The 27,932-nt window shown below is 37.3% G+C and overlaps 1 protein-coding gene and 1 pseudogene across 3 annotated transcripts in view; both read left to right on the forward strand.

The window, feature by feature from the left end:
• Positions 1–14,673, forward strand: part of SLC25A13 (solute carrier family 25 member 13) — a 166,112-nt gene extending 151,439 nt beyond the window's left edge. For all 3 annotated transcript variants that reach the window (XM_012757119.2, XM_012757122.2, XM_076006430.1), the window contains 4 exons: positions 3,656–3,794; positions 12,874–13,032; positions 13,130–13,220; positions 13,502–14,673. In XM_012757119.2, the coding sequence (XP_012612573.1) occupies positions 3,656–3,794; positions 12,874–13,032; positions 13,130–13,220; positions 13,502–13,688 (576 nt within the window). In that variant the 3' untranslated portion in view covers positions 13,689–14,673. The remainder of the gene's footprint in view (positions 1–3,655; positions 3,795–12,873; positions 13,033–13,129; positions 13,221–13,501) is intronic.
• A 6,965-nt stretch (positions 14,674–21,638) lies between these two features.
• Positions 21,639–21,782, forward strand: LOC142873199 (uncharacterized; annotated as a pseudogene).
• The last annotated feature ends 6,150 nt before the right edge of the window (positions 21,783–27,932 follow it).

Below are 27,932 nucleotides of genomic sequence, written 5' to 3' on the forward strand. Positions count from 1 at the left end.
GGAGTGCTCCATGCTTCTTCTTGGGAAAACCCAGCTGCTGTCTCACTTGCCTTTGCCTGTCTCTCGGGAGTATTTCTCATCTGAGGTCACGTTTTCCTGTGGCCTTCTGACCATATTGAAGCCACGTAGCATCAGGCAGGCTAATCACTCTGCTTTTTTTATTCTTTATTTTTTGATAACTTTAGTATTTCAGTACAAAATTATTGACTGTTTCTGGCTAGGTTTTATTATAAGCCCAACAAATAATATATCCTTGTTTGAAAAGCTAAAAGCTTGGTTTTAGTTTCTAATATGTTTTTCCAAGAAACAAGTTAATGTCCTTGCAGAAACCTGACAATATAGCCCAAAGCCTCTCATTTTTCTTTGTAGTTGTGATTTTTTTTTTTCCCCATGGAAATTGGCAAAGCAAAATCATTGTTATCAGGAACATGTCTTAGTCCCCACTGACAGCCAAAGATTTTGCTCAGAGTCTTATAAATTAAATCAGACAATAGCTCCTGGCCCCCTGGTTGCTTACAGCCTGAGACGGGCAACACTGAGATAGGCAGATGTAAGGGCACGAAGCAAACTCAGAAAAGTATTGAGAAAGTGTAGACAATATGGAGCCATGTGAAATCCACTCCCTGCCTGTCTTCTAGTTAAAAGCTACTCAGTGGTAAGGGTGGTATTTGGAGTTTAAATGAATGAAGAGGTGGTATTTAAGAGGGTGATGTTCCCAGCTTAGCAGTCATCAAAGAAGATACAGAGTGATAGGTGGACCTTGATTGATCAGATGAATGGGGCATTGAATAGCTTTACATGAGAGGCATCAGGCTGACCAGGGAGAGGAACCTGGGGAAGTGAAGTTCCTACAAAGCTTTGACAAGAGTGAGAATATTGGGCCTAATCTACAGGACAGCCAAGACCAAAGATAGCAGTTGTTGTTTTTTTTGTTTTTTTTTTTTTTTTTTTGAGACAGAGTCTCACTTTGTTGTCCAGGCTAGAGTGAGTGCCGTGGCGTCAGCCTAGCTCACAGCAACCTCAAACTCCTGGGCTCGAGTGATCCTACTGCCTCAGCCTCCCAGGTAGCTGGGACTACAGGCATGCGCCACCATGCCCGGCTAATTTTATATATATATATCAGTTGGCCAATTAATTTCTTTCTATTTTTTTTATAGTAGAGACAGGGTCTCGCTCTTGCTCAGGCTGGTTTTGAACTCCTGACCTTGAGCAATCCGCCCGCCTCGGCCTCCCAAGAGCTAGGATTACAGGCGTGAGCCACAGCGCCCGGCCCAGTTGTTGTTTTGAAACAACAAATAAAAAGGAAATTGAGGCAACAGGGCTAAGGAATGTAGAAGATATTAGATCATATCTGGCCAGGAAACAAAAACAAAAAACAAGAACCATACACCATGAATTTAAGGAGAAGAAAAGGTAGAACTCAGAACCACTCCAGTGTGATCTCATCTGGGCAATGGTTGTCAATATTTCTATTGGAAAAATGTTCAGATATATTTACAATACTTGTAGTAGTTACCTCTGGTTGGTGAAAATTATGAACAGTTTAAATTTTTAATACTTTTGTGTATATTCTATCATAAGCACTTAATATTTTATAATCAGGAAAAAATTTAAAAGGGAAAATACTACTGGCCAAAAAAAAAAAAAAAATGAGAACACAGACTGAAGTTCAGCTATAAGATACAAACATTGGGAGATGTGGGCAAAGGTAAAAACCAATAGATAGAGTAAGAAGCAAAATTTGGGGGAAGAATTATACCAGCCTAAAAAATTACTCTAAAGTGATTTGTTTAGAAAGTTATGGTGATTTTTTTTACTCTATTGAGGGAGCCAGACATGAAGATTTAACTGATCTTCATTTGAGTAGATTATTTGGTATCTAATTTGAGTATCTTCTGAACTCAAATTAGTCTGTTCTACATGTGGACAAATAGCTAGCAGAATTTGCAGGAAGGCTTGGAGACAAGAAGAGAAAATAGAAACTAAGGGTGATAATGTTACTCTTACACAGTGACTGCCTGAATTATAACGTTTTAAAGAACTAGTCATAAGGAAACGATTGGATGCTACACATGTATATTGACATTACACTGTACTTTCCCCTTGAAAAGCTGGGGGAAGTGGAAAAACCTCTTAGAGTCCTGAGGTTTGGCCGGCTCTCTGGAACTCCAAGATGTCCTCTGAACCAGCGAAGGACACAGCTGTCAGTAAATGTGCAATTGACAGATTAACATTTGGGCATCGGTTTGCACATGAATAAAATGAGTAGTAGCTTGGGTATGGTGGATATTGTGATTCTTAATTTCAATGAGACATTTAACAGTTTGGGGGTGGACAAGGTGCAGAAGTGTGGGTTGATTGGCAGTACATGAGGGGGATCTGCCCTGTTTTGAATACCTGTACGCAGAGTGAAGAGAGGTCTGCATAAGGCACCCATGGGTGAGTTGACTGAGGAATAGCCGACACGGCAGAGTTGAGATTCCCCCAGAATGAAATTTAATAGGATTAAGCAGACAGTCCTGCTTATGCTACCTGTGTAAGGCAACTAAATAAATTACAGTAGAACTGTTAATAGTTCATATGAAAAAGACTAAGGGTTTTATTCCTACACTCATAGTTTGAGTCAAGAGTGAAATGTGCGTGTCAGAAAAACAAAGGCTACAGTAACAGATTGCAAGGGGTTAAGAAACTTCAACAGAGTGGAGCCTTGCATCTGACCCAAAATACCCGAGATCCTGCATTAGTAGACCTCAATAAATGTCACTGGGTGTGGCTAGATCTGTTGAATCTGGATGGCTTCGTTATTTTCCTTTGGGAATTTTCTATGTTGAAAAGAGGTAATTTCCTTTCCATTCAGTCTACCCAAAACACAGTCTATGTGTTGTGGTTTTCATTGTAATATTATATCATATTTCTGTCCAACATCAATTCTCAGGGCCCCCACATGGTGTTACGTTGGCACCAGAAATTATTTGGTGAAGACTTTAGGAGCTAATTGTTCTACATACACACAGCTATAAAATGTGTCGGAATTATTGCAAATATTATGAGGCTTTAGAGCAGGCATTTATCAATGTTTCATAAACCCTGGGTGGTAGGTAAGTATGTGAATAAATTTGGGGGATCTATGAACCCCCTGAAAAGATATATAATTTTTTATGTATGTGATTTTTTTTTTCTGGGAAAGAGTCCAAACAATACAAAACAAAACAAAAATCCCTCTTCCCTCCACGTATATAATTTGTCTACTTCCTAGTATATAAACACACAGACAACTTGATTGTTGATGCCTATCTTCTGTTGAGACCAGAGAATAGATCTTCCTTGAAATGCCAGTGACTTGCCACCAGTAAAGATTTAAAAGGATGTCACCGGCAGAGTTCCAAAAATGTTTTAATCGAAATTTTAGCATCAGAATAAGTAACTCCTTCCCCTCTTCCCCACCATACAACAAAACTAGTTTTTGTTGTAAAAACAAAATTCAGATTTATAACTTGCAGAATTTGGGTTATTTTTTTCTGTTCCCCTTTCAACTTGTGAGTACAAATTTGGTCTTCTCCAGGAATATTTTGTTCTGAGGTGAGTTCCAAAGAAGCTTGATCTTCTCAATGGGATATGTGTTTCATGTGGTTTTTCTTCCTTTGCAAATGTGCAGGGTGCCAAAGCCTGCTTTCTGCGGGACATTCCTTTCTCGGCCATCTACTTTCCGTGCTATGCTCATGTGAAGGCTTCGTTTGCAGAGGAAGATGGGCACATTAGCCCCGGAAGCCTGCTCCTGGCTGGTGCTATAGCTGGTGAGTGTCCCTCGTGGAGTTCTGGTACTTCCCTAGCCATCCCCAACTCCTGCTGTCCCCACCCCGCCCCCCATGGTAGGTACTGCACTGGAATTTTTGCTGATAGTTTGTGACAGGGTACACATGAGTTGACTAGAGGTTGCTCTGACTAGCTACTGAAAGGAAAGGGAAAGAAATTAATCTTAATTCTGACAGGTTAGATTATTAGACAGGCTCAATTTCTTAACATTAGAAAACGCTCATTAAATATATTGGTTCATTTTGTGGGATTGCTGTGTTTCAATTCAAGTCCCCTATCATTTCATAGTCTCACTTCATAGCATAAGAATGATAATGGTTTAGATAGTTTTTTAAAAATTTGAATACGTGTGTCTTAATAGTATCTAAACAAAATGGTGCCTAAAAATTTATCCAGAGCTTAAACAATAGTTATTGTCATCTAGATAAAAGAAACGTAGTAGAACCAGAAAAGATCTGGGCTAATTAGAAACACCTGTTTTCCTTCCTGTGCATGGTTATTGTGGGGGAGGGGCAGTAATTAAATCCTAGATGAAATTAACTATCTCCTTTTATTCAGTGCTCCACTGAAAATATCAATAGAAAAAATTAGCCACAGCAGGAATCAGTTCATTGTTTGATGCTCCTCCTTGTGCAGGGACCCTAAAGGCTGGAACAGTCTAGATTAGCTCTCTAGGTGGTGACACACATTGAATGAGTTAACAAACCCTAAGACAGTCACAGGATGCCTGGGTTCAAACATTTTTGATACAAGTGTTATTCTCATCAGCTATGTGTTGAAAGTCTCCAGGCTATTCCCAAAGACAGCATGAGAACAACTCCCAGCTTTGAGAAGTTGTTTGCTATTTTGTGCCCACCCCACCCACCCTAGCAGTAGCCTGGGGAACCCCTGGAGACAGAACCGATGTAGTTCCTCTTTAGTTATTACTTAATAATCCCTTTTCTTCAAAAGCAATGACATTGGTATAGGAGACAGGGTTTTTCTTTCCTGACTGGTTAGGGACTTTAGTTGTGTGAGTAGCATGAAGACCACTATACCTACATCAAGAAATCATGATTTCATAAATAAATAAATAAATAAATCATGATTTCAAGACTAGCGTATAGAATTTCCAGTTTTAATTCCAACTTGGCCATTGACTCACTATATAAGTTATTTCTCCTATATATACATGAGAAAAATTTTTGAACCAAAAGTTTATAATTTATTTTAAATTACTTACTTGAAATAAGATAGGACTTAATGGGGAGAACTGAGTACCACTTATTAGTATGTGACTTTGGGGAAGTTACTTAAATTCTCCTAAGCTTTGTTTTCCTCACCTGTAAATGGAGATCATAATAGTACGTGCTACAGAGTGTGGTTGTGAGGCTCAAATGAGAACATCCATGTGAAGGACTTAGCACAGTGTCTGGCACATAATAAATGCTCAATAAGTGTTAGCCAATATAATCATGAAATCCAAAAGAATCTTTCTGTGGATCACTCCAAAAATCAGTTGTGAAACTGAAAGATAAAAATAGAGCTCAGATCAAGGTCTAGGATGCTTTCCTAAGCCTCGTTTTCTTCGTTCTACAAGAAATTTTGCCTTATATTCTTCTCTTGAAGAAAATGAGTACCCAGAAGTGATTTCTGGGTAGGAGTTTCCTAGGTAATCCATGCTACTAGAGTGTAGAAATGACTAGTGAGGGCTTTTTGTTTGTTTGTTTTCTCTTTCAAAGCTTATTTTCTTTCTTTATTATCTTTTTATGATTATGAAAGTAATAGTGCTCATTGTAAAATATTTGGGAAGTACCACAAAGGGAAAATAAGAAAATAGTATCCACTATTCCACTACTCTAAGATAATTGCTATTTAACATTTTTGCTAATATTCCCCCCTTCTACAGAGTTCCAATCACACTGTGTGTATGTATCGTTCACTTAAAATTGTGCCTTAAGCATTGTTAGCCATCAGAGAAAAATCCGTAGTGGATATATTGTGGGGTCAGTCTACTCAAGTTCAAATTCTAGTTTCCCCACTTAGAACTGTGTGACCTGCACAAGTTGTTTAATCCCTCTCTGCCTGTTTCTCCATATATGCGGATAAGAATAGTCTTAGTCTCACAAAATCATCATAGGGATTAAGAGTATTAACAGAAGATCTAGCATCCAGCCTTGCCGTTAATCCCAGCTGAGGCAGGAGGATCACTTGAGCCCAGTAGTTCAAAGCCAGCCTGGGCAATATAGCCAAGATCCCGTTTCTAAAAAAAATGTAAAAGAGAAAAACAAAGATAATGCCTAGCATATAATAAGTATTCAGAAATATTCAATAATAATAGTAATTTTATTATGTATCATTTAAAACTTTCTAAACATTAAATAGCTTCTAATTGCTACATATTTATATATTCCTCAAAATGAGACACATGATTTCCAAAAAATTTTAAATAGTAGTGTTAAAAAAAAATCTTCATGCTTAAAGGCTTTTCTCCTATTTTGGATCAGTGTTTTTTAGATAAACAGATTCTCCGAAGTGAATTTGTTGGTAAAAATCTGATAGCATTTAAGGCATTGACACGTTATTCTTGAAAGTTGCAGAAAGTTGCAAGTAGTTGACATCCCGATGCTGCTGTTATTTTAATCCCATAGTCATCCTATTCTCTTTCCAGATACCTTCTGTATTAGTTATCTATTCCTGGATACCAAATTATACCAAAATTTACCAGCTTAAAACAACAAATATTTATTTTCTCGCAGTTTCTGTGAGTTGGAGAACAGGTATTGGTTGGGAGCAGCTTGTCTCACGTATTTTCTCCCATGGGAAAATACAGGACACGATGTCATAGTGGTCTTAGTCCTCACAATATGGACCAGCCACAAAAGGACCAGCTTGATGGTCTTGTATATTCTACAAATCTATAAAAACTATGTAATGTGAATTAAGCTACATTCTAAATTTAATAACAGATATCAGAAGCCAATGGGGAATGTCATAACTACCACTCTAATTAAAGTGAGGGATAAAACAAGGATGTCTCTGTCATCTTTGTTACTCTGCCTTATTTTGGAGGTAAAATAAGACCATGACATCCGAGGCTTAAACATTAGAAAAGAAGAAATGAAGCAATCATTATTTACAAATGATTGTTCACCTGAAAATCCAAATTAACAATGGCTAAAAAAAAATGCATAAGAATGAATAAAAAAGATTAGTAATGTATTTTGTTGTAAGGCAAACAAAAAATGGTATTCAGCTTATAATAAGCAGTTAACTACTGTCGTAGGAGGAGGCAGAGCAACCAGCCGCTGGCTGCTCGAGCAGAGAGCTGAGTCCAGCGTGGGGAAGGGCAAGGGGAATTTTCTGTGGAACTGTGCCCAGGACAGCACCATCGAGAATGGCAGTGAGCACAGAAGTGCACCAGACCTGGATGGGCTGTTGGGTGGAGGACGGACCAGGCCCCCACTTTCCCTTTGTGCATTAAGAGCAAAGACATTTGCTAGGGAGAGAACACACTAGGTGCAGAGAATCCCAGGAAGTCTGTCTCAGGGCAAAAGTGATCTTTGTTGTCATTAAGGAGAAAGGAGAAAAGCTTCTTTCAAAATACAAAACTCCTTCTTTTTATATGGAGCTTCAGGCAACCACAATGAATAGTTCTTGGCCACTAATTTATTATTAAACAGCAATATCTCATGACTTATTTTTATATGTACCAGATTCAAATTGATCTCTTATGTAGAGTACATACATTTTTTGTTGAACAGCCCTAATATAAATAACGTGGACGAGTGATTAAATGAACACCATTTAATAGTAATAGTTTTGATAGTAATTCTAGTTATTCAGTAAATGCTAGCTTACTTTTTTCTTTCCAAAAATTTGATTAGTCTTGAAATTAGATTGTTTTAGTAATATGTAGCTTTTTACAGAAGTGGTTATTGGTATCTCAGCCTAGACAACATTGATTTTTTTTTTTTTTTTAGATTTATGTGTCTAGTTATAAACTGGGAATGTCTTTACAAACTGGAACATCTACTCCATTATTTCACAGGTTAGAGAACTACAGCATTTTAATTTATGTTCATTGGCCAAAGTCATTGGCTTGTCAGAAGGTGAGGATTAAAGCAGGAGCCTGAAATTAAGAAACCAAATTTCACTTCCCTTACCAAGTGCTTTTTAATTAACGAAGGACATTTCAGTACAGTTGTGGATAATATCAAAAGATCTAATACTTCTCAAATTTTATAGAGTGATCTGTCATACCAGATGATTTTTATTATCAGAGTGAAAAGATACAGGAACAAGTCAAACTGTAGTGACAGTCTTGCCTTTGAAAGTTGTTTTCTTGCCTTTGAAAGTTGTCTTATCTTTGAAAGTTGTTCATTATACAAAAATGGAGGTATTACATATGTGTAACTGATCATGGTGCTTTTGAAAACATATTAGAAGGTATGTGTTAGGAGAGGAGTACTATTGGCACAGATTTGTTAATTGTGTGGATGTGAAGCTTAAGATAATTTAAAAGCAATTCTTAGATCCTTAAAAAGAAAAAAGTAGAGGAGAGATTGGATCAAGGTAATGGCCTGAACATTTTCATCAATCTTCCTTTCCTCCCAAATACCTTAAAACGTCAAGAAATACATTTTTAAAAAATGTATATTGTCACTAGAAAATGTTAGCAACAGCCTTCAGCAGACAGGAAACAGAGCCATATTGACTCTGAAATTGGACCGAAAGATCCCACGCTATGGCCCAAAACACTGGCAGGAAAAACTAATTCTAAACTAAGAGCAGAACCTCTGAGTGAACAATAGAATGACTGGAACGGCCGTAAATCATTAACAAAAGGGAGAGAACTGCATTTACTGCAGGCTGGCCAGGTCTGGCCCTCTGCCTTGATTTTCTTATGGAGCTTCAGGTGACAGTTGTCTCCAGGCTAAAAGCTTATATTCTAAAGAAAGGAACCCCTCCCCTAGAAAGGGCAAAAGTGAGGAACTAAAAGGAAGCAAGGTGGGGTTTAAGGTGATTTCCAGACATTTACCACAGATACAGGAAAAAACAAACTGATGGTAGCTCTTCCCAAGAGGAATAGAAAGTAAATCCTACCTGCCTCCCCATTTCAGCAGTTTGGAAAGTCCCTACCCTGCCAGCCTTTCCTAGCCCCGTGCACCCAGTGGACAGGTCTCACCCATTTCACAAAGCCCATAGACAACCCTCCCATTCATGAGAGAGACCTGTGGGCGAAACAGAACCAGACCTAGAGTATGGTAGAAGCCGCCTACAACATCTGCTTAGAAGATATGAATCAGCCTATCCTTTGAACTTGAATATCAGTAGACAGCAAGAGGTCCTTGGACATGAAAGAGTAGCCAAGTAAGTGAACAGAAGAATCACAGAGAAAACAAGCACTTCAAGTAATAGAAAAGAACTTGTAAGAACTATAATTAGGGTCCTCAGAGAGATTTGAAAAAAATAAGTCACTAAGGAAGCTTTCTTGAAAACTAATAAATGGATTGCCAAACTTAAAAATCCAGAGATGGTTCTCAATGATAGAGTGGATATTGGTCAAAGACCAAATTAGACATCTGGGAAATAAAGTCATAAAAACAGACTCTAGAATGTGGAGCGATAATACAGAAATGGAAAATAAGAGAAAATTTAAGAGCCATGTAGGGTGAATCCAGGGGGTCTAACATCTATTTCATAGGCCTTCCCTAGGGAGCAGCAGTAAGGGAAGGAGGACAGAAAACAGTCAGTAATGGAAGAAGATTGGCTTTGTATCTTCTCACCTGCAGTACTGGGTGCCTTCAAAATACCAAGGAGACGATGTCTTCAACTGCGATCGTGTCCCCCGGCACACACACCAGCGCTCCGGAGGGAGGGCAAAGCTAAAGTTAGTTTCTTACTTGCAAGGACTCAAATATTTCTCCTCACAGACCTTCTTTGAAGCACTCGAAAAGTGATTAAGAAGGAGGAAAGTGTGGGATATGTGAAACAGAGCAAATAAAAGTTAAACCTGTGAGCAGGTCTCCGTTATTGCTGACTTTGGTCTCTGTGCTTACTACACAGGAAGGGTTGTCGGGAGGCTGGACAACCAGGAAAGGGAGGACGAGAGTGACAGTGCCACTTTCCCCAGCTTGCTGGCAGAGGACGCAAATGCTCATCGAATGTACACCGTAAACGTGTACCTGTGTGACAAGTGCACATAACGGCTAAATAAATATATTTAGGGAAGTGGGGGCTCCAAAGGGAAAGAACGAGAAGCAGAGAAAATAGAAAGCAAAATACAGGACAGCAGAGAGAAGTCTGATAGCCACAATCATGTGAGCAGACTCAACACCCCTCGTAAAAACAGTTTGAGACGAGTTCTGAAAGAAAATCTAGCCATCCGAAGTTTGAGAAAACAGTAACATGGAAAGATTGAAAAAACAGACTGAAAAATATGTACCAGGCAAATATCAACAGGAAGCAAGAGTAGCGATATGAATGTCAGACTAAATGGAATCTGGGGTTTAAGCACAACATTCAGAAGAACAGTGGCAAACTTTATCCTTATAAAAGATAAAATTCACTGCAAAGATATTGTCATCATTAACCTGTATGTAGTGTCAACATTATATTATTGTCTTATAAAATCTCAGCTTAAAAATATGAAGAAAATATGATTATTTTCTCATACGTAACGAGAAACTTTATCACATTGCTCTTAGAAGCTGACGTATTAAGTAGATAATACAGACAAGGATGCAAAGGGAATTTTGAAAGTTCTTACCTGGGTCCAAAAGAAATAGATATTAACCTTTGTATCCAATAAACAGAAAAGCACATTCTTTATAAATACTAATGGGATATTTATGAACATTAAATGTGACTCATGCCCCAAAGCTGTATTTTGCCAGTCACAGTTTCTTTTTGTTGTAAATGTTCATTTACTCTCTGGTTGCTGAGCCCCCTCAAGACTTGTAACTTTTTTATTGGTTGAGAAGCACCCCAGATCACTCCTGTCACAGAGGTGGTGGGTGGCCCCAAGGTCTCTCCATCTGTCCTGTCACTAAAGAATCAGGCAGGCTGCCAGTCCCCAGCTCCTAGTCTCCGCTGGCTGTCCTGTCTTTAGGAACAGAGAAAACTCGGGCTACTTGATAGGCCTTGTCTTAGCCTTTTGGAAGCCAGCAGAGACCAGGCAAATCTGCCTGGAGTCTTTGCCAGCCCTGGTCCCCAAAATCAACAGCTCTCAAAAGGCCAGACTCTTGCCGCTATCGGCTGCTTTCCTGGCCTTGCTCTGGAGCGGCCTGATGCAGTTCTGTGGGTTAACTTAGCAACTCCCCTGTCCGCAGTTATCCACAGTTCCTCCTAGGCCCTAGCAGACGTCTGCGTAGGAGAGATGGAGCTGAGAATGGCAGTGCTGAGAGTAGTGTTCAGGTCTCCCTGGTTCCAGCATCCCCGACAACTCCAATCCGTTTTGCAGACAACTTACTGAGTAGCATATATGTTTTTAATTTCCCTAATCAGTGTTTTTCATACCTGTTCCCGCCACCCCCAATACTTACCTCTTTTTTCATAACAAGGAACTGTTTGTGAAAGCTGCCCTCTCTGAAGGGAACTTTTCACCCATCTTGTTGCTTGTGTGTCTTTCACAGTCACTCGACATGCCTGCCCACTGTCTCAGGGGAAATTTTATTGCACGTCTAAAGCAGACTGCCTTGCTAAACTCTTTCTAAACCAGGAAGTAAAACAAAATCCGTGGTGTGAACACAGTGGGTTTCTAAGCATTTTTCATGTTTCCTTCCATTATGTTGTAGGATAAATTCCTGGCTCAAAGTTAAAATAATTCCTCCAAACTAATAGGAAATTCAGTATGACTTATCCAGTGAAGCATTGGATATAAAGTGAGTTTTTTTGCATGAAAAACTGTGATGCATTTTTAAAAACTCTTACTTAAGATTAATGTCTGGAAAAGGAAAAGATACTGCTTTAGTAATATAAAGGCAAGCATGTAGCACGCAGATTTACTAAGACACGCATACACACACACACACACACACACACACAGAGTAACTTTAAAGCTGTCTGTTAGAAGGATGAGATGTAGTTGTGAGCCAGACCATGTTGGTTTGGACAGAAATTCTTACAGAATTATTAAGCCTTAAAAAAAGCAAAGGAGATTTATGCATCTGCATTTGACCAATTTGGTTTGGAACAGGTTCATAATGGAAAAGTAATAAAACCATAAGAGACAGTGTCTTCTGAACACAGTCTCGCTTTTAAAAAATCTAAACATGGGCTGCCCCATTTTGGATAAAATGACTGTAGAAAAATTTCCCCATTGGTAATTTTGGGAAGGTTTTTGTTGTTGTTGTTGTTGTTGTTGTTCCTTTTTCATTGATTATCAGCCAGTATAAATTTTAAGCTTTCTGTCAAATATTTTTCTGGAGATGTCAGTCTTAGGAAAATGGAATCCTGAAGTGTTATCTGTGGGAGTCTCCCCCTTCCCCACCCCCTCCTCTCCACAAACTGTGTTTTTTGTTTTTTGGGTTTTTTTTTTTTTTTTTAGCTATCAGTAAAGTCTTTTTGTGGTGTAACTGGAGAGGTAAGGGTCTGGCAGGAGGGGGTGGCTGAATATTCGAGAGAAGGCCCCGCCTGTGACTGCCGCAGCTGCAGAAAACCATGAAGAGGGAACACCCAACAAGCTTCACCTCTGAAAAGTTGAACCTAACAACTTTGCGAGTTTTTGATTTCAACAGGAAAGCAAAAAATAAATAAATAAACATTCTCTATTTGTCCCCAACCACTTAAAGTAACGTTACTGATAAATAATTCCTTAAAACTATTTAAGTGTAATTTTAAGACTAGAAACGTAACACATGAGGCTGGATGATTTGGGAGAAGGGAAGCGTGTGTCGGAGGGGAGACGTGCAGGCACCGTTGTCCCTGCAGACAGGGTGGTCACGGTTGTGGGTCCCATAGAGGACAGCAAAATAGGCATTTTATCACATCGGATTCTTAACTTTCTTTCCACGGCCAGCAGTTCAAAGCACAGTTATTTTTATATAGTGCTACGAGGCTGTTGTGTCTCTCCTGCAGGTATGCCTGCGGCATCCTTAGTGACCCCTGCTGATGTTATCAAGACGAGATTACAGGTGGCCGCCAGGGCCGGCCAGACCACGTACAGCGGAGTGATAGACTGCTTCAGAAAGATCCTCCGGGAGGAAGGCCCAAAAGCTCTCTGGAAAGGAGCTGGAGGTATAGAAATAATTTGTTCTTAACTAACCTTTTGGTATCATGTTAATTTTCAAAAAATCTAATTATACCTATTATTTCCCCCCCTTTTTTTTTAAAGCTCGTGTATTTCGATCCTCACCCCAGTTTGGTGTAACTTTGTTGACTTACGAATTGCTACAGCAGTGGTTCTACATTGATTTTGGAGGAGTGTAAGTGTCACCTAAATCTGCTTCTAATGCTCTGTTGTCATTGAGAAAAGTACATCATCAGTCTCTAGTCCCTGTGAAGAAATAGAAAAGATTTGGGAAAATGTTGAAATCACGTTAGCAAGGTCATTTCAAAGGGGAACATACAACTGACTAGAATGTAGCCACTCCTGTATGTCGCCTATTTTAATAGTATTTGAATGTTATTTTTACCAAGTTTGAAAAAACAAAGCAAAAAAAAAAAAAAAAAACTCATATTCTTACTCTATTTTATCTTCCTTTAGAAAACCTGTGGGATCTGAGCCAGTTCCTAAATCGAGGATCACTCTGCCTGCCCCGAATCCCGATCACGTGGGGGGATACAAACTGGCAGTGGCCACCTTTGCAGGGATTGAAAACAAATTTGGACTTTACCTACCTCTCTTCAAGGCATCCACATCTACCTCAAAAGTCATCAGTGAGGGCCCGTAGGAGGACCAGCCCCAGGAGATGGCCGTCCGTGTTTTGGCGCCGTGGGGAAGGATGCCCCTTCTCAGAGGGAAGCAGGGCTTCATTCCTTTCACGTCCATCTCTCGCTTAAATTCAAGTGGAAGCTTTTTATAACATGAAATCATTCATTTTCTGTGTGTTTTCTTAACCAGATCATTGTGAAATTATTCATAATTATTCTTTGGGCCTCTGCCCAGAAACCTTTGTTTGTATCTGACAATTTTTGGGATTTGGTCAATACTAACATGATTTGGGGAAGGAGCAAGTCAGAATAGAAGTTAAGACTCCTTTCCTATTATAGTAGGGTTATAGTCCCGAAGAGGCTACTAAAAGGCAATCATGGTGCTCGGAGCAAAGTGTTTCATGTGTGTTTAAACTGGTATGAAACTGGGTACATATTTATAAAACTAAAAAACACTGGAAGCAATGAAAAAAAATGTATATCAGAAATAGCGAGCCTGGCTTCACATTTTAAGCATGCACAAATTCTGTCTCTGGATTATATTATGAAGCTTTTATGTAAAACATGTTTCTTTGTAATGAAAACCACATTGGAGATGTTTAGTAATCATATTCTGTTACTGGTACCAGGACTACTAGTAAAAAGTCTTTGCACTTCAGGGAAGTGCGTTTGGCATTTTTATCATATAGTTGGAGAAACTGAAATGCAGCCCCCACCTCCTGGAAATGCTAATTTTGGATAACCACTCATATAATGCATATGTACTGATTGCTGCCTATTTCAGTAAACACTGTAGAAAATGCATGTACCCTATTGCTGCTACCTGCCCTAATCCTGCCACCCCCTATAATTGCCACCCATTTGCTTTTAAAATCCACTTTATCTTGAATCATGTAAGACAAATATATTCTAATATACGTTTTTATTTAATTTGTGGTGCCTTGCAGAATGGTCAGAGAGGCTCATGTGTTTGTGAAGGTGGAAATAAACTATTTTTAAAGCTGACTGAATTGTTTGCTCTTGTGCACGTCATATGGTGACTACAATAATTGTCATTATTGAACTGGATGTTGTGTTTTGAGGGGGCTTTTATTCATACTGGCATAGATATATCCTCATGGTCTTTCAACTAATGTGTTCCCTCATTTTCATGGCTCAGAGTAAGTAAGAGAAACTGCATTTAACCCTAGATAAACAAGCACTAGCAGACTGACACTTTTGTTCTAGTCATCCCCAGCTCTTTTGGCAATTTCTTATCATGTTGATTAAAGTCATATAAAGTTTCAGTGAAAGTTGGACATGAAAACTGGTATGAAATTGCAGTTATATTTTCTAACGTGACTCTTGTTCATACCAAACCCATATCCCACTATATGTAACATTTGCTGGTGTTTGGCTAGCACTATAATGATTTGGGGAAAGAAGCCTTGAACAGAATTTAGGGCTGTTCTTCATAGACTGTGATCATGCTCCCAAAGAGGCTATGGGACATGGCAGTCTGTATGACCATTCCAAACCCCCAGAGTTTCCCTCCATAGCAGACAGCTACGTTTCAGTCTTTGTTACTGTAGATCAACTGGCTGATGTTCAAAGTTATAGTTTAAAATGGGAAAGAATCAACAGCACGTGTGTCTTATTTTTTTTGTTTGTTTTTTTGGAGTGAAGAGCTTTGTCATCTTCACTAGAAATAGGACAAATATATTGTCCTATCACTTCCATGTCTATTTGATAAAACCAAAGGGGAAACCCTTCCCCCATTCAGTGTGATAAGTGATAAATATATTTTCATTTCAAAGACTGGTCATAAAACTCCAAGTATGTCTCAGATGTTATGGTTACAAAGCACTCCATCTTTGGTCTTTTGAATATGGAGGAAAGTCCTTGAATCTCTGCATTCCTTTTCTCCACGTGCTTAAAATTTTATGGAAGATCAGATTTTCATGGTTAAAGCACTGACCCCAAATCTCATCAGTGGTCCCCAACCTTTTTGGCACCAGGGACCAGTTTCATAAAAGATAATTTTTCCACAGACTGGATTTCAGGGAGAGTTGGGGATGGTTTCAGGATGATTTCAAGTGCATTACATTTATTATGCACCTTATTTCTATCATTATTATTATATATGTAATAAAAATAATTATACAACTCACCATAATACAGAATCAGTGGAAGCCCTGAGCTTGTTTTCCTGTGACTAGACAGACCTATCTGGGAGTGATGGGAGACAGTGACTGATCTGACAGGAGGTGGAGCTCAGGCAGTGGTGCTGGTGGTGGGGGCAGCTATAAATACAGGCGAAGCTTCCCTCCCTCACCCGCTGATCACCTCCTGCTGTGCGGCCCAGTTCCTGACAGGCCACAAACCAGTACAGGGGTTGGGCACTGCAGTCATAAATGATGCATTGCCTTTTTCTTTAAGAGCTGCCTTCTTCTTTAAGAGCTGCTGCATTTGATGGAAGAGCTTCTATGCTGGCTTCACATAGAAGTACCAGTAGCTGAGGATGATTCTGTTTAGTGAATAAGAAACCAGAGACCCCAGGAAGCCAGTGGAGATAGGACCTCACGTCTGTGTTTCCTTAAAATCTTTGGCTTACTCTGTTTGAGGATGGGCGGCAGTGCCTTGGGAGACTTTGAAGGAAGCTTAATTTCCATCTGAGTTCTGCTCAGTGGGTGGCACGCCTGTGACATGCCTTGAAGAGGAACGCAATCACTGTGGTGAAAACCACTGTAAAATTTGTTCTGGATTTCCCTTCTTCCTGAAGTGACAGCACAATCTGTTGTCATCATCGCTGTTGTCCTCCACAGTGGAGTGGCTGCTGTCCGTCCCAGTGCTGTGGGTCACTTAACTCCAGAAGACTGAGGAACCGAAGGTGGTGACTGCCCTCCCAGGCCAGGGGGCCAGACTCCCCTGCCCTGCCAACCTGCTCTGCTCTGTCTTTCCACTCTGTTCTTGGTCCACCCCCTTATTACTTGGGGGGCTGGGAGAGGGGCCTGACTTTCATAGCAGCTTTTTTTTTTTTTTTTCCAAGGAGGGGAAAAAATGTGAAGCTGACCACAGAGTGAACACACTGATTCTTGAGTTCCAGTCGTGGCTGGGTTTCTTGAGGCTGGGTGGCACGCTGTCGCCAAGCTCCTGCTACACCTCATAACCCACAGCCATTTGCGGAGCTCCCTGGGGTTGCCTTAATCCCAGCAGCCAGGGTCGCACAGGAGAAAATAAGATTTCTGGCACGGAAAGAAGTCATTTAAATGCTTATTGCATCTCAAGCTTCAGTTTTTAGCTTAGCTAAAATATTTACCATTGCTGGAAAACAATGTTTAAAATTTTGTGCTTATATGTTATTTAATGGTGTGGCCTATGTAAACCTCAGGATGCTTACATTTTGACAGTCTTCTGGAAATGTTTAACAGCACATAGCGCAGTGAGCCGGGAATAAAAATCGGGAACAAATTGTGCCTGAAACTGTAACCTCCTCAGTCTTCAGAATGCAAGTTATGCTGGAATTCTTCAGGTAGAGGGAGAGAGATGTACAGTAACAGAATGTGATGAACCATGTCGTATGGCCCTTTTATCAACCTTCCAGATAAAGGGTCCCTGAAAGTCATCGTATGCTTTTCACTGCAGAAACCAGACTTACGGGGATGAATTTATATCCTTGCCACTGAGTAAAATCTCATTTTAAATTCAGGGTAATCAAACGCTTTCAGGATGTGGATTTTTCCAAAGATTTTTTTTAAAGACACATTCCCCGGTCTAAAGCAGTGAAATGTTCTTTCCACAAATGGTCCTGCCCACAAAGGGGTATGCACCTTTTGTGTGACCTGTGGGGGAATAACCCTCACCAAGGAGTGCTGTGGGGTTGTGAAGACCACAGGGGTTCACTGCTTCGTTCTAAAGTCTGAGGCATCTAGCAGCATCATCACCTCTGTCTTTTAAAACAGTGGCAATCTTCAGTTTGAAAGTCCAGATTGGGCTCCATGAGGGTAGGGGTCGTGTCTCTGATTCTCTTACTAGGCTCTCAGTTATTATTTTGAAGGATGGATGGATGGATTTTTGAGAAATGTATTTTTTCCCCAATGAGCAATCTCCATTATTTTCCTACTTTACAGGCCTTTACTGCTGCTGGAGTTAAAAACCAGAACTGAAAACAATCACAATCTCATGTATTGATCACTCATTTTAGAAGTCATAAATAAATCTTTTATTAAAACAACTACAGCTATTTTAAAATTGGTTTTATTTAGTTGGGTACTCTGAGTCAAGAACTATCACATAAACTATAAGATAAATTTAAATTCCCTGGTCACTATTAAAAATAAAGCTTTAAAAAAAATCACATCCTTTGAGATGAGTTTTACATCAGGATTGAGATGTATATTATTATATTAGTTTTTCTTATCAATGAATGTATTACCTGTTTATAGCTCATTCTCTCTGTTTCCCAAGTGTTCCCTTAGAAGCTGCTGAAGACAATGGGAACTCTCTTTTAGGAGGGTTTGTTTTTAGCTAATGCATTAATTGACTCCAAAAAGAGTCCAAATGGAACACTCTGCTTTCATCTGCTGGGGTAACCTAATAAAATAATGTTGTTTGCTTTTAGATTCCCGGCTGTTAAGGGGGTTTTGCTGAAGGCAAAACCACAGTCCCCTCAAATAACTTTAGAAGGAAAATTAAGAAGACACAATAATTGTGCTTGTCTGAGGCTCACTTCTCCTGGGTCACAGACACACCCCGGCACACTGGTCTGGCCACCAAGGCTCCAGTGCCTACTGCTGCTTTGGACAGGGCTCTGGCCCTTCGGAGGATGCTTTGTTTTGCAGTGGAGCAGTTCTTAAGTGACTTTAAAATGGACTCAAGCTCTCAGGACAGACTTGTGCAAGCCTGCTATGGTCGGTCCTATGAGGTGGGAAATGCAGTTTGAAGAAAAAAGACAGATGAAAATGTTCTTCCTTATCTCCTATCACCACCCTCGCCATCCTTAGCAAACTAGCCTAGCTCTTGCTGCAGTCTCTTTTGGGGACTGCTTTCAAATGAGCAAGGAGCAAGTAATTCTTCCCACACCCCAGAGTTCTTTGGCCTGTAAGGATTAATTAAATATGAACTATTACATACCAGGTATGATCTCATTTAAATCACTGTACCACGTTTAAGGTAAGTACTGTCCTTTTTCTTATGCTAAAAATGGAGAAACCAAGACTTAAGTTTCTTGTCCACAGTCGCTCAGCTAGGAGTGGAATGCAGGTCTGAACGCAGGTCTCATGGCAGCCTGCCCTCCCTACAAGGATTTCTCAAAACTCTACACTGATAAAGTTCTTATTGATAGTCTTTGCCCAGGATTTCTTATTGCTTCCAGCCCTCAGTATCAGCTCTATCACTCTAGCTCAGAGCAGAAGGGAAAGGTGATCTCTGATTATTTACCATAGTAAGTGCCTTTGCTACCCCAAAGAATTCCAGGGCCTGAGGACCAGGTGAATCCTGACAATCCTTTTGAGGTTCCTTCTAAACTATTTTACAGCCTATTAAAGTCGGTAAAGAAAGGATTAAGGTAAACTTGAAGCATTTGCCCCATGGGTGCAAAATTGGAAGGTAATGTGGAAAAAGCAGAGGTAAATTTACAAACTGTTACAGTGCAACGTGATATGATGCCAACTCAATTGGACCATCTTAAAAATCTCTACTATAATTAGAAAATGCCTTTCTTCAACAAAAGCTGGAAATAATGGAAAACCAAGTTAAAAGTAAATATCTATGGGTACTTGGCCTCAAAGTGTGTCTGGAGGGAATGGAGACAGTTTATAGAATGTGGGATTTGCTGGAATTACTTTTGGACATGAAATCTCTGTCACTGCTAATGGTGGAAAAGTCTTACTATATTCCCAACGAGTTTCCTACTACCCCTAAAGTTAAAGCAGAGGTTATCTACCTCTGCACTTGGCCACTCTCTGCCCCATCCTTATATAAATAAGAGTGGATTACCCACAACAAAAATTTATAGCATTTTCTTTCGGGGCAAAATTTCTTTTAAAAATCCATTATATCATATTCTCACTCTGTTTCCAAAACAGTGGTATATTTGAATGTGTAGATTTCTGTTTTGAAGAGAATTTACCTGTATAAGTTCTAAGTAGAGAGATATGCTTTATCAATTTGAGAATGTATGTCTTCTGATAATTAGCTGCTCCATATAAGAGGCTATTTTTAAGGAAAAACTCTTCATCTGGGCTAGTTCCAGTGTTATAAAAGACTTATACTGTATTATAGTAAAATCAGAATAATGAAAAGTTGGGCATGAAGAAAATTGAAACAAGCATTTTTTTTTCTTCTGAAGATAAAAATGAAGCCAATGTTTGTTGAATTTTATTGCTATGTATTTTTAATCTCAGCCTTTGTCTTGCTCCACTCTATAGTATATGTACCTTTGAGGAAACAGGTCATACTTGAACCTGAAACTTCAAGTTACCTTTTGACCCCTACTTATACAGTAAGCAATTTTCTTTCTTTCTTCCTTTCTTTTTTTAAATATTTTGCCTATGTGAGAGTGAATGTAGAGAAACCATCAATTCTGTGTGTTTTTTTGTACTTGAAGTTAAGCATGGTATTCTTTCCTTTTAATCAATTTAGAAAGTGTCTTGATTTGATCTAATAACAGCCTTCTAATACCACACATACCTAAGTTATTAAAAATTATAATAATGGTATTTGGCATAAGTTGAACTTAAAGGATAACCGCTATCTTTTATTTTAAAGCTGATTTAAAATAAAGTTTAAAAGAAACCATAGCAATGTATCATCAAAGCCCCAAAGTAAATATTAAATAATGCTTTGGCTTCTGTAGACATCCAACTCTAGTTTACTTTCTCCTGCCTTAAAAAAATTATACCTTTTGGAGATTTCTGCTTCTGGCCATGATGGAATGCAGGGAAAACTCAAAAACTGGACAAAAGTATATGACACAATGTGTTTCAAACATTGGAAATGAGGCATAATAGGGCTGCGAACTCTGAGAGAAAGGAAGCAAACAAGGTGAGGCCTGCCATTGCCCCAGGTTACTGCCCGGAAGCAGTTTCCAACTCCTGTGCAGGCAAGGGGAACCCAAACAGAGCCCAGCAGCAGCCCCCTGCCCCCAATTTAAGAGATGGACACAAGAATTTGTAAGACACGGTACCAAACAGGAAGGAGCTGCTCCTAGAGAACGCTCTGGAGTTTTTCAGAGAATTCTCAAGTCTTTGGCCAAGTACTGATTTTTTATTTGTGAGAGGAAATTATTCAAGGCTTGGGAAAGAATCACTGGAAAGGAGGAAGCAGAAGAATTCTGGAGCTCACAGAGGGGAAATAGTTCTCATCGGCCAGAATGGAAAGTCCTCATAATACATAGAACATCAGGTAGAGTCCTCAGAAGAGTGTCACATTATGAATAAAGCTAAAGTCCTCCAGTAAAGAATGCTCTGCCCTTGAGGCTTAAAAGAGAGCCTTACAAGGATCCACATGATTCCCAGTAATGTGACTGCTTGTCAGAACAAAATTCGATACTATTAAAAAGAACAAAACAAAACCTCGCGGCAAAGTACAAGGCAAAATTCACAATGCCTAAGATCTAACAAAAAACCCCACCCATCATAAAAAGAAGATGAAAAATATAAACCATAAAAAAGTCAAAAATCAATCAATAGAAACAGACCCAAAAATGACAGATGAGGAAACCAGCAGCAAAGCCAGTAGGGCAAATGTTACAAATAATCCATATAGTCAAGAAGGTAGGGGAAAACATTAAATGTAGAGAAATGGAAAATATAAAAGACACAATGAAAATACAATATCTGAAATGAAAAATAAACAGAATGGAACTATATTAGACACTGCAGGAGTGAAGATTAGCGAACTTGAAGGCACAGCAAATTCTACAAAATAAAGCAGAAAAAGAAAAAAAAAAATTCTTAAATTTGGAGACAGTATCAACCAGAATATGTGTATCCCAGAAAAAGGAAGAACAGAAAAAATATTTAAATAGCAACTGTTCTGTTAATTAAACTTTGGGACATTGACATGGGCTGGGGGAGATGACTAGATCTACTAGAAAGTATTATTCTATTCATTTACCTCTTAGTCCTACAAAAATGGCTTAAAAAGATAAAAAAATAATAATAAAGAAGTAGTAGCTGACTATATACCTACAAATCCATGAAGCTCTTTGCGCCCCAAGCAAAACAAACATGAAGAAAACTATACAAAAGTACATTATAATAAAAACCAGTTTTAAACAGAAAACCTTAAAAGTGTCCAGAGGAAAAAGGACCTGCAGAGAAAAATGATAAGAGAAGATTTCTAGTTGGAAACTATATGTTTCAGGAAACTTACAGGACAGTATAGAAAAACTACCCCCATCCTGAGAGGGAACCAAGAGACCAAAGAATGGATGACTTCGGCAAGTCCAGCTTGGTGAGTTAGATGAGTTTATGAGAAGTTGCTTATTAGAAGTTGCTTGCTCCTGGGCGGCACAGTAATTTTTTTCACGGGAGCTTTCTTACATGCAAAATCCACATCTGCCCACCCTGTGGTATTGCTTTACATCTCTTCCCAGTGAGTAATGCAACATTTTTGCATGGTATCTTTGCTTGTTCACAGTGAAACAAATCACACAGGTGCAGTACCATCATCATAAGCTGTCATGCAACCCATACTATGTCAATGATATTACAATTTTCCACCAGGTGGGGATTTTAGTATTATAATTAGCTAAAGGGCATTATAGGACAGCCAAAGCAGCTCTATAGCAGTCAGGGCAGGTGGGTCTGTGCCGCCCATTTCAAGTTAAGAAAGTGCTGAGGCACCCAAAAAGAGCTGGGACTTTTCCTGGGCCCACTGGTTATCTTGGTACCTGCCTCAACTGCTTTGTAACAATCTTGCTGAGCACTCCAGGCTAGCAAAACAGTGTTTCTGATATGTGTGTGGGGGAGGGGGGCGGGGGGGGGGAACCTGCGTTTTCCCCTCACTATATAAGGTAGAAAACAAAGGGGGTGTGACATCTTTAAGATATTGAAAAACACTGTCAACCAAGAAATACATACTCAGTGAAAATATCTTTTAAAAAATGGAGGCAAAATAAGACATAAAGAGAATTCATATTGCTGGTAAATTACATTAAAGATGTAATTTATGAGGCAGAAGGAAGTAATACCAGATGAAAATTTAGATTTACACAAACAACTTTTTCTTACTTTAAAAATGTCTTTAAAAAAATAATTGACTCTTTAAAGCAAAAGTAATAATGATGTATTGTGAGATTTATAGCCTATATAGTGATGAAATATACAACAAAAATAGCACAAAGAAGAAAAGGGGGAATTGGAAGTCATGTCAAAATGTTCTTATACTATACATAAAATGGTATACTATTATCCAAAGGTAAAGTATATTCAGTAGATGTATATTGTAAATCCCTATAGCAAGCACTTTTAAATAAATAAACAAATCACATTTAGCTCATAAGACATTAGTGAAGATAAAACCTTAAAAAAAATTCCAAAAGAAGATAGGGAAAGCAGAAAAAAGGAACAAAGAACAGATGAGGGAAATAAAAAACAAAGCACATGACAATAGATTTAAACCTATACATATTAATAATTATATCAAATGTGAATGGCCTAAACACCTTCATTAAAAGACAGATATTTTCAAATTTAAAAAAGCAAGACCCAATTATATGCTACCTAAAGAAACTAACTTTAAAGGTAAAACCACAGATAAATTGAAAATAAATCGATGGAAAAACATATACCATGTAATAACATATCAAAAATTAAAAGTTGGAGTTGACTGCATTGATATCAGCCAAAATAGATTTAAGAAAAAGAACTATTACAAGGCATAAGGAGCAATATTTCATATTGATAAAGGTGTCAACTCATCATAAAAACATGAAATCCTAAATGTGTATATACCTAATTCAGATACATGAAACAAAAAACTGATAGAACTGGAAGAAGAACTAGAAGAAATCCACAATTATACCTCCAGATTTCAACACATGTCTCCCAGTAATTGATGTAAATAGGCAGAAAATCAATAGAAATATAGAATACTTAAATTTATCAAATCATTGACCTAATTCAATTTAGAACACCCCACCCAACAGCAGCAGAATACACATTGCTCTTGAGTACAAATAAAATTTCATCAAGGTTACCCGTAGTATGGGCCATAAAATTAGTCTCAATAAATTTAAAAGAATTGAAATAATACACATTATGTTCTCTGACTATAATTGAATCAAGCTAGAAATCAATAACTGAAAGAAATTTAGAAATTCTCCATGTATTTAAAAAATAAGCAATATACTTCTATACAACCCATGAGTCAAAGAAGAAATCACAAGGAATATTAGGAAATATTCTTGAAAATGAAAATATTCATTGAAAATATTTCATTGAAATATTCATTGAAAATGAAAACACAGCATATCAAAATTTTTACAATGCAGTTACAGCTTGGAGAGAAATGTATACAATTAAATGCTTACATTAAAAGACAAAAGGTCTCAAATCAATTATATAATCTTTCACCTCAACAAACTAGAAAAAGAAAAGCAAATTAAACCCTAAAGATGCAAAAGATAAAAAATAATAAAGAGCCAGAAGTCAATGAAATAGAAAACAGGAAAACAATCAAGAAAAACAGTAAAACCAAAATCTGATTCTTTGAAAAGATCAATAAAATTGAAAACCCTCTAGGCAGACTATCAGGGGGAAAAAAAAGAAAAAACAAATATATCATCGATATCAGAAATTAAAGCAGGGATATTACTACAGACTCTACAGGAAGTAAAGTGGAATATCATAAACAAATTTATGCTAATAAATGAAACAACAAAGATAAAATAGATTCATCAAAAGATACATACTAGCAAAGTCACACTAAAAAAAAAAAGAGATATTGTGAATACCTGTATTTAAGTAATTGAATTCTTAGTTAAAAATCTTGCCCCCAAAAAAATCCAAGCCAAGATGCCTTTACTGTTGATTTCTACCAAATATTTAAAGAATAAATAATTAAAATTCTACAAAAATCTTAGAGGAAATAGAAGGGGAGGTATTACTTCCCAACTCCTTTGACAATGACAGTATTGCCACAATATCAAAACCATGTAAAGAAATTATAAGGAAAACACCAAAACTATAGACCAATATCCCTTTTTAAACAGAAACAGAAACATCCTTTTAAAAATTGAACAATTTGAACCCAACAACATATAAAGGAGATAATTCATTATGCCCAAATAGGTTCATCACAGGAAGGTAAGTTAAGCATAACACTCAAAAACAATTAGTGTATTATACTAATTTTTAAAAAATCATGATTGTTTAAATTGGATTCAGGAAAGATATATTTAAAAATTCAACACAAATTTTGTAAAAGTCTCACAAACCAGGAATAAAAGGAAACTTAACCTGGTAAATGGTATCTTCCAAAACCTACAACTTATTTCATACTTTATGTAAAAGACTGAACCACTAAGCCCGTGCAGTAATATAAGGAAAAGAAATGAAAGGTTAAAAGGTTGAGAATAAAGCAGCAAGAGAAGAGCAACCCATGACGTACAAGGGATCCCTAATACAGTTGATTTCTCATCAGAAACCATGGAGGCCAGAAGGCAGCAGGATGAGCTATTCAAAGTGCCGAAAGGAAAAAAAAAATACTATCAGAGGAAAGTTCCATTTCTGTTAAAACTATTCTTCAAAAAGAAAGGAGAAATTATAACATTCTTAGAGAAGCAAAAATTGAAAGTTTGTCACTAACATACCTGTCCTGCAACAAATGCTAATGGGAGTCCTTCTGGCTAAGATAAAAGGACACTAGAAAGAGATTTCATAATAATAAAAGGGCAATTTATCAGGAAGATATAATAACCTAAATATGTATCTAGTAACAGAGCTTCCAAATGTATGAATAAAAATGGAGAGACCTAAAGGATTAACTAGACAAATTCACAACCATAGTTTGGTACTTTAACATCACCCTCACAATAATTGATAGAACACATAGAAAATATAAAACATTTATAGAACTAAATATCCAACATTTGAAACATTCACATTCTTGTTAAGTATACATGGAACATTTACCAAGCTATCCCACATGCTAGTCCATAAAAGAAATCTTAATGCATTTCAAAGGATTTGAAATACAAGGTATTTCTTATTCTGTGTGTTTTCTTACCAAGCAGAATCAAGGTAGAAATAAAAACAATGATATCTGCAAAGCTTTCCAAATATTTGGAGATTAAACAACATACTTCTAAAAAACTCATAGGTTGATAATATATTACAATGGAAGTTAGAAAATATTTTGAACAGAATAATAATGAAAACACAATTTATAAAAAATTTGTGGGATATAATAAAAGCAGTACTAAGAGGGATTTTTATGACTTCTAAGGCCTATATTAGAAAAAAGAGGTGTTTACAATCAATGATCTAAATTTCTACTTTAGGAAGTAAGAAAAAAGAAAAGCAAATTAAACCCACAGTAGAAGGAAGAAAAAGTGAACGAACAATAGAAGAAAACAACTCTAAATCTTTGTTCTTTGAATAGATTAATAAAACTGATAACTCTTCTGGAGAGACTTTTTTTTTAAAGAAAACACAAATTACCAACATCAGGAGTTAAAAAGGAGACATTATTATGATTCTATGTACATTAAAAGGTAATAGGTGGATAGTATGAACAACTTGATGCTAATAAATTTGACAAATGAAATGGATGCATTTCTTGAAAAATACAACTTACAAAAAACAACTTACCAAAATTAACCAAAAATAAATTAAAAAGTCTGAATAGCCGATTTTTATTAAATAAATGCATTTGTTACTGAAAACCTTCCCACAAATAAAACTCCAGGGCCAGATGGCTACAGTAGTGAATTTCATCAAACATTTATGGAAGAAATAATATCAATATTATACTCTCACAAAATAGAGAGGTTGAAACACTTCTCAACTCATAATGTGAGCATCACCACATTACTAAAACCTAACAAAGACATTACAAGAATAGAAACTAACAAGACAGAATTTCTAAGAAAGAATGATGGGAAAACCCTTATGAACTTATTAGCAAATATAATCTAGCAATAAATTTAAAAAATATATGTTGACCAAATGATGTTAATCCCAGGATGGCAAGGTTGGAATACCATTTAAAAATATTCAACTGGTATAATTCATATTTTCAGAATAAAGGAGAAAATGTATATGATCATATCAATAGATACAGAAGAATGGGATAAAACCCAGCATTTACTCATGACAATGCCTCTCAACAACCTAAGAACAGAAAAGAATTTCCTCCATCTGATAATGGCAGAACATTGAAACTCTTTGATACTAACAAGGTAAGAACATTTGCTCACATCTCTTCAATACAATATTGAGCTGGAAGTCCTAGCTAGTGCTGTAAGGCAAAGAAAAAAAGAAAGAAAGAGAAAGGAAACAGAAAAAAAGATAAAAATTGGAAAGGAAGAAGTTTTCATTCATCTCAGATGGCATAGTTGTATACAGAGTAACCAATGGGATCTATAAAATCTAAATAATAATATTTAACAATATTGTAAAATAGAAAATCAATATGTAAAAATAAACTTTGTTACAAACTAGCAATAAAATTTTAGAAAACAAAATTTAAAAGCAATAACAATAAAAAATTAGATTCACCATAGAATAAAAAATAAGATTCATAGGAATAAATAGTAAAAAAGATGTGCATGGCATATATCCTGACACCATTGGTGAACTAAATGGAAGAAGACTTAATAAATGGAAAGATATACCCTGTTCATGAATTAGAAGACTCAGCATTAATATGTCTATTCTCCCAAATTGATCAATAGACTCAATGAAATCCCAATCAAAATCCAAGCAGTATGCTTCCACAATGATTCTAAAATTCATGTGCAAAACACCTAGAATAGCTAAAACAATCTTTCAAAATGAATAACAAAGATGGAGTACTTACACCTGATTTCAAGACTCACTATAAAGCTATTGCAACCAAGACAGTGTGATATTATATAAAGATAGACAAAATGATTAGTGAAATAGAATAGAGGGTCCATAAATATGCCTATGCATATATAGTCAATTGACTTTTTACCAAGGGTGCTAATTTAATTTAATGAACAAAACAAAATAATCTCTTCAGCAAATATTGCCAGAGTATCTAAATATCCATAGGTTAAAAGAAAAAAATATCTTTTTTTTTTTTGGAACAAA

The sequence above is a fragment of the Microcebus murinus genome, chromosome 9 (genome assembly GCF_040939455.1).
Source record: "Microcebus murinus isolate Inina chromosome 9, M.murinus_Inina_mat1.0, whole genome shotgun sequence".
Classification (NCBI taxonomy): domain Eukaryota; kingdom Metazoa; phylum Chordata; class Mammalia; order Primates; family Cheirogaleidae; genus Microcebus; species Microcebus murinus.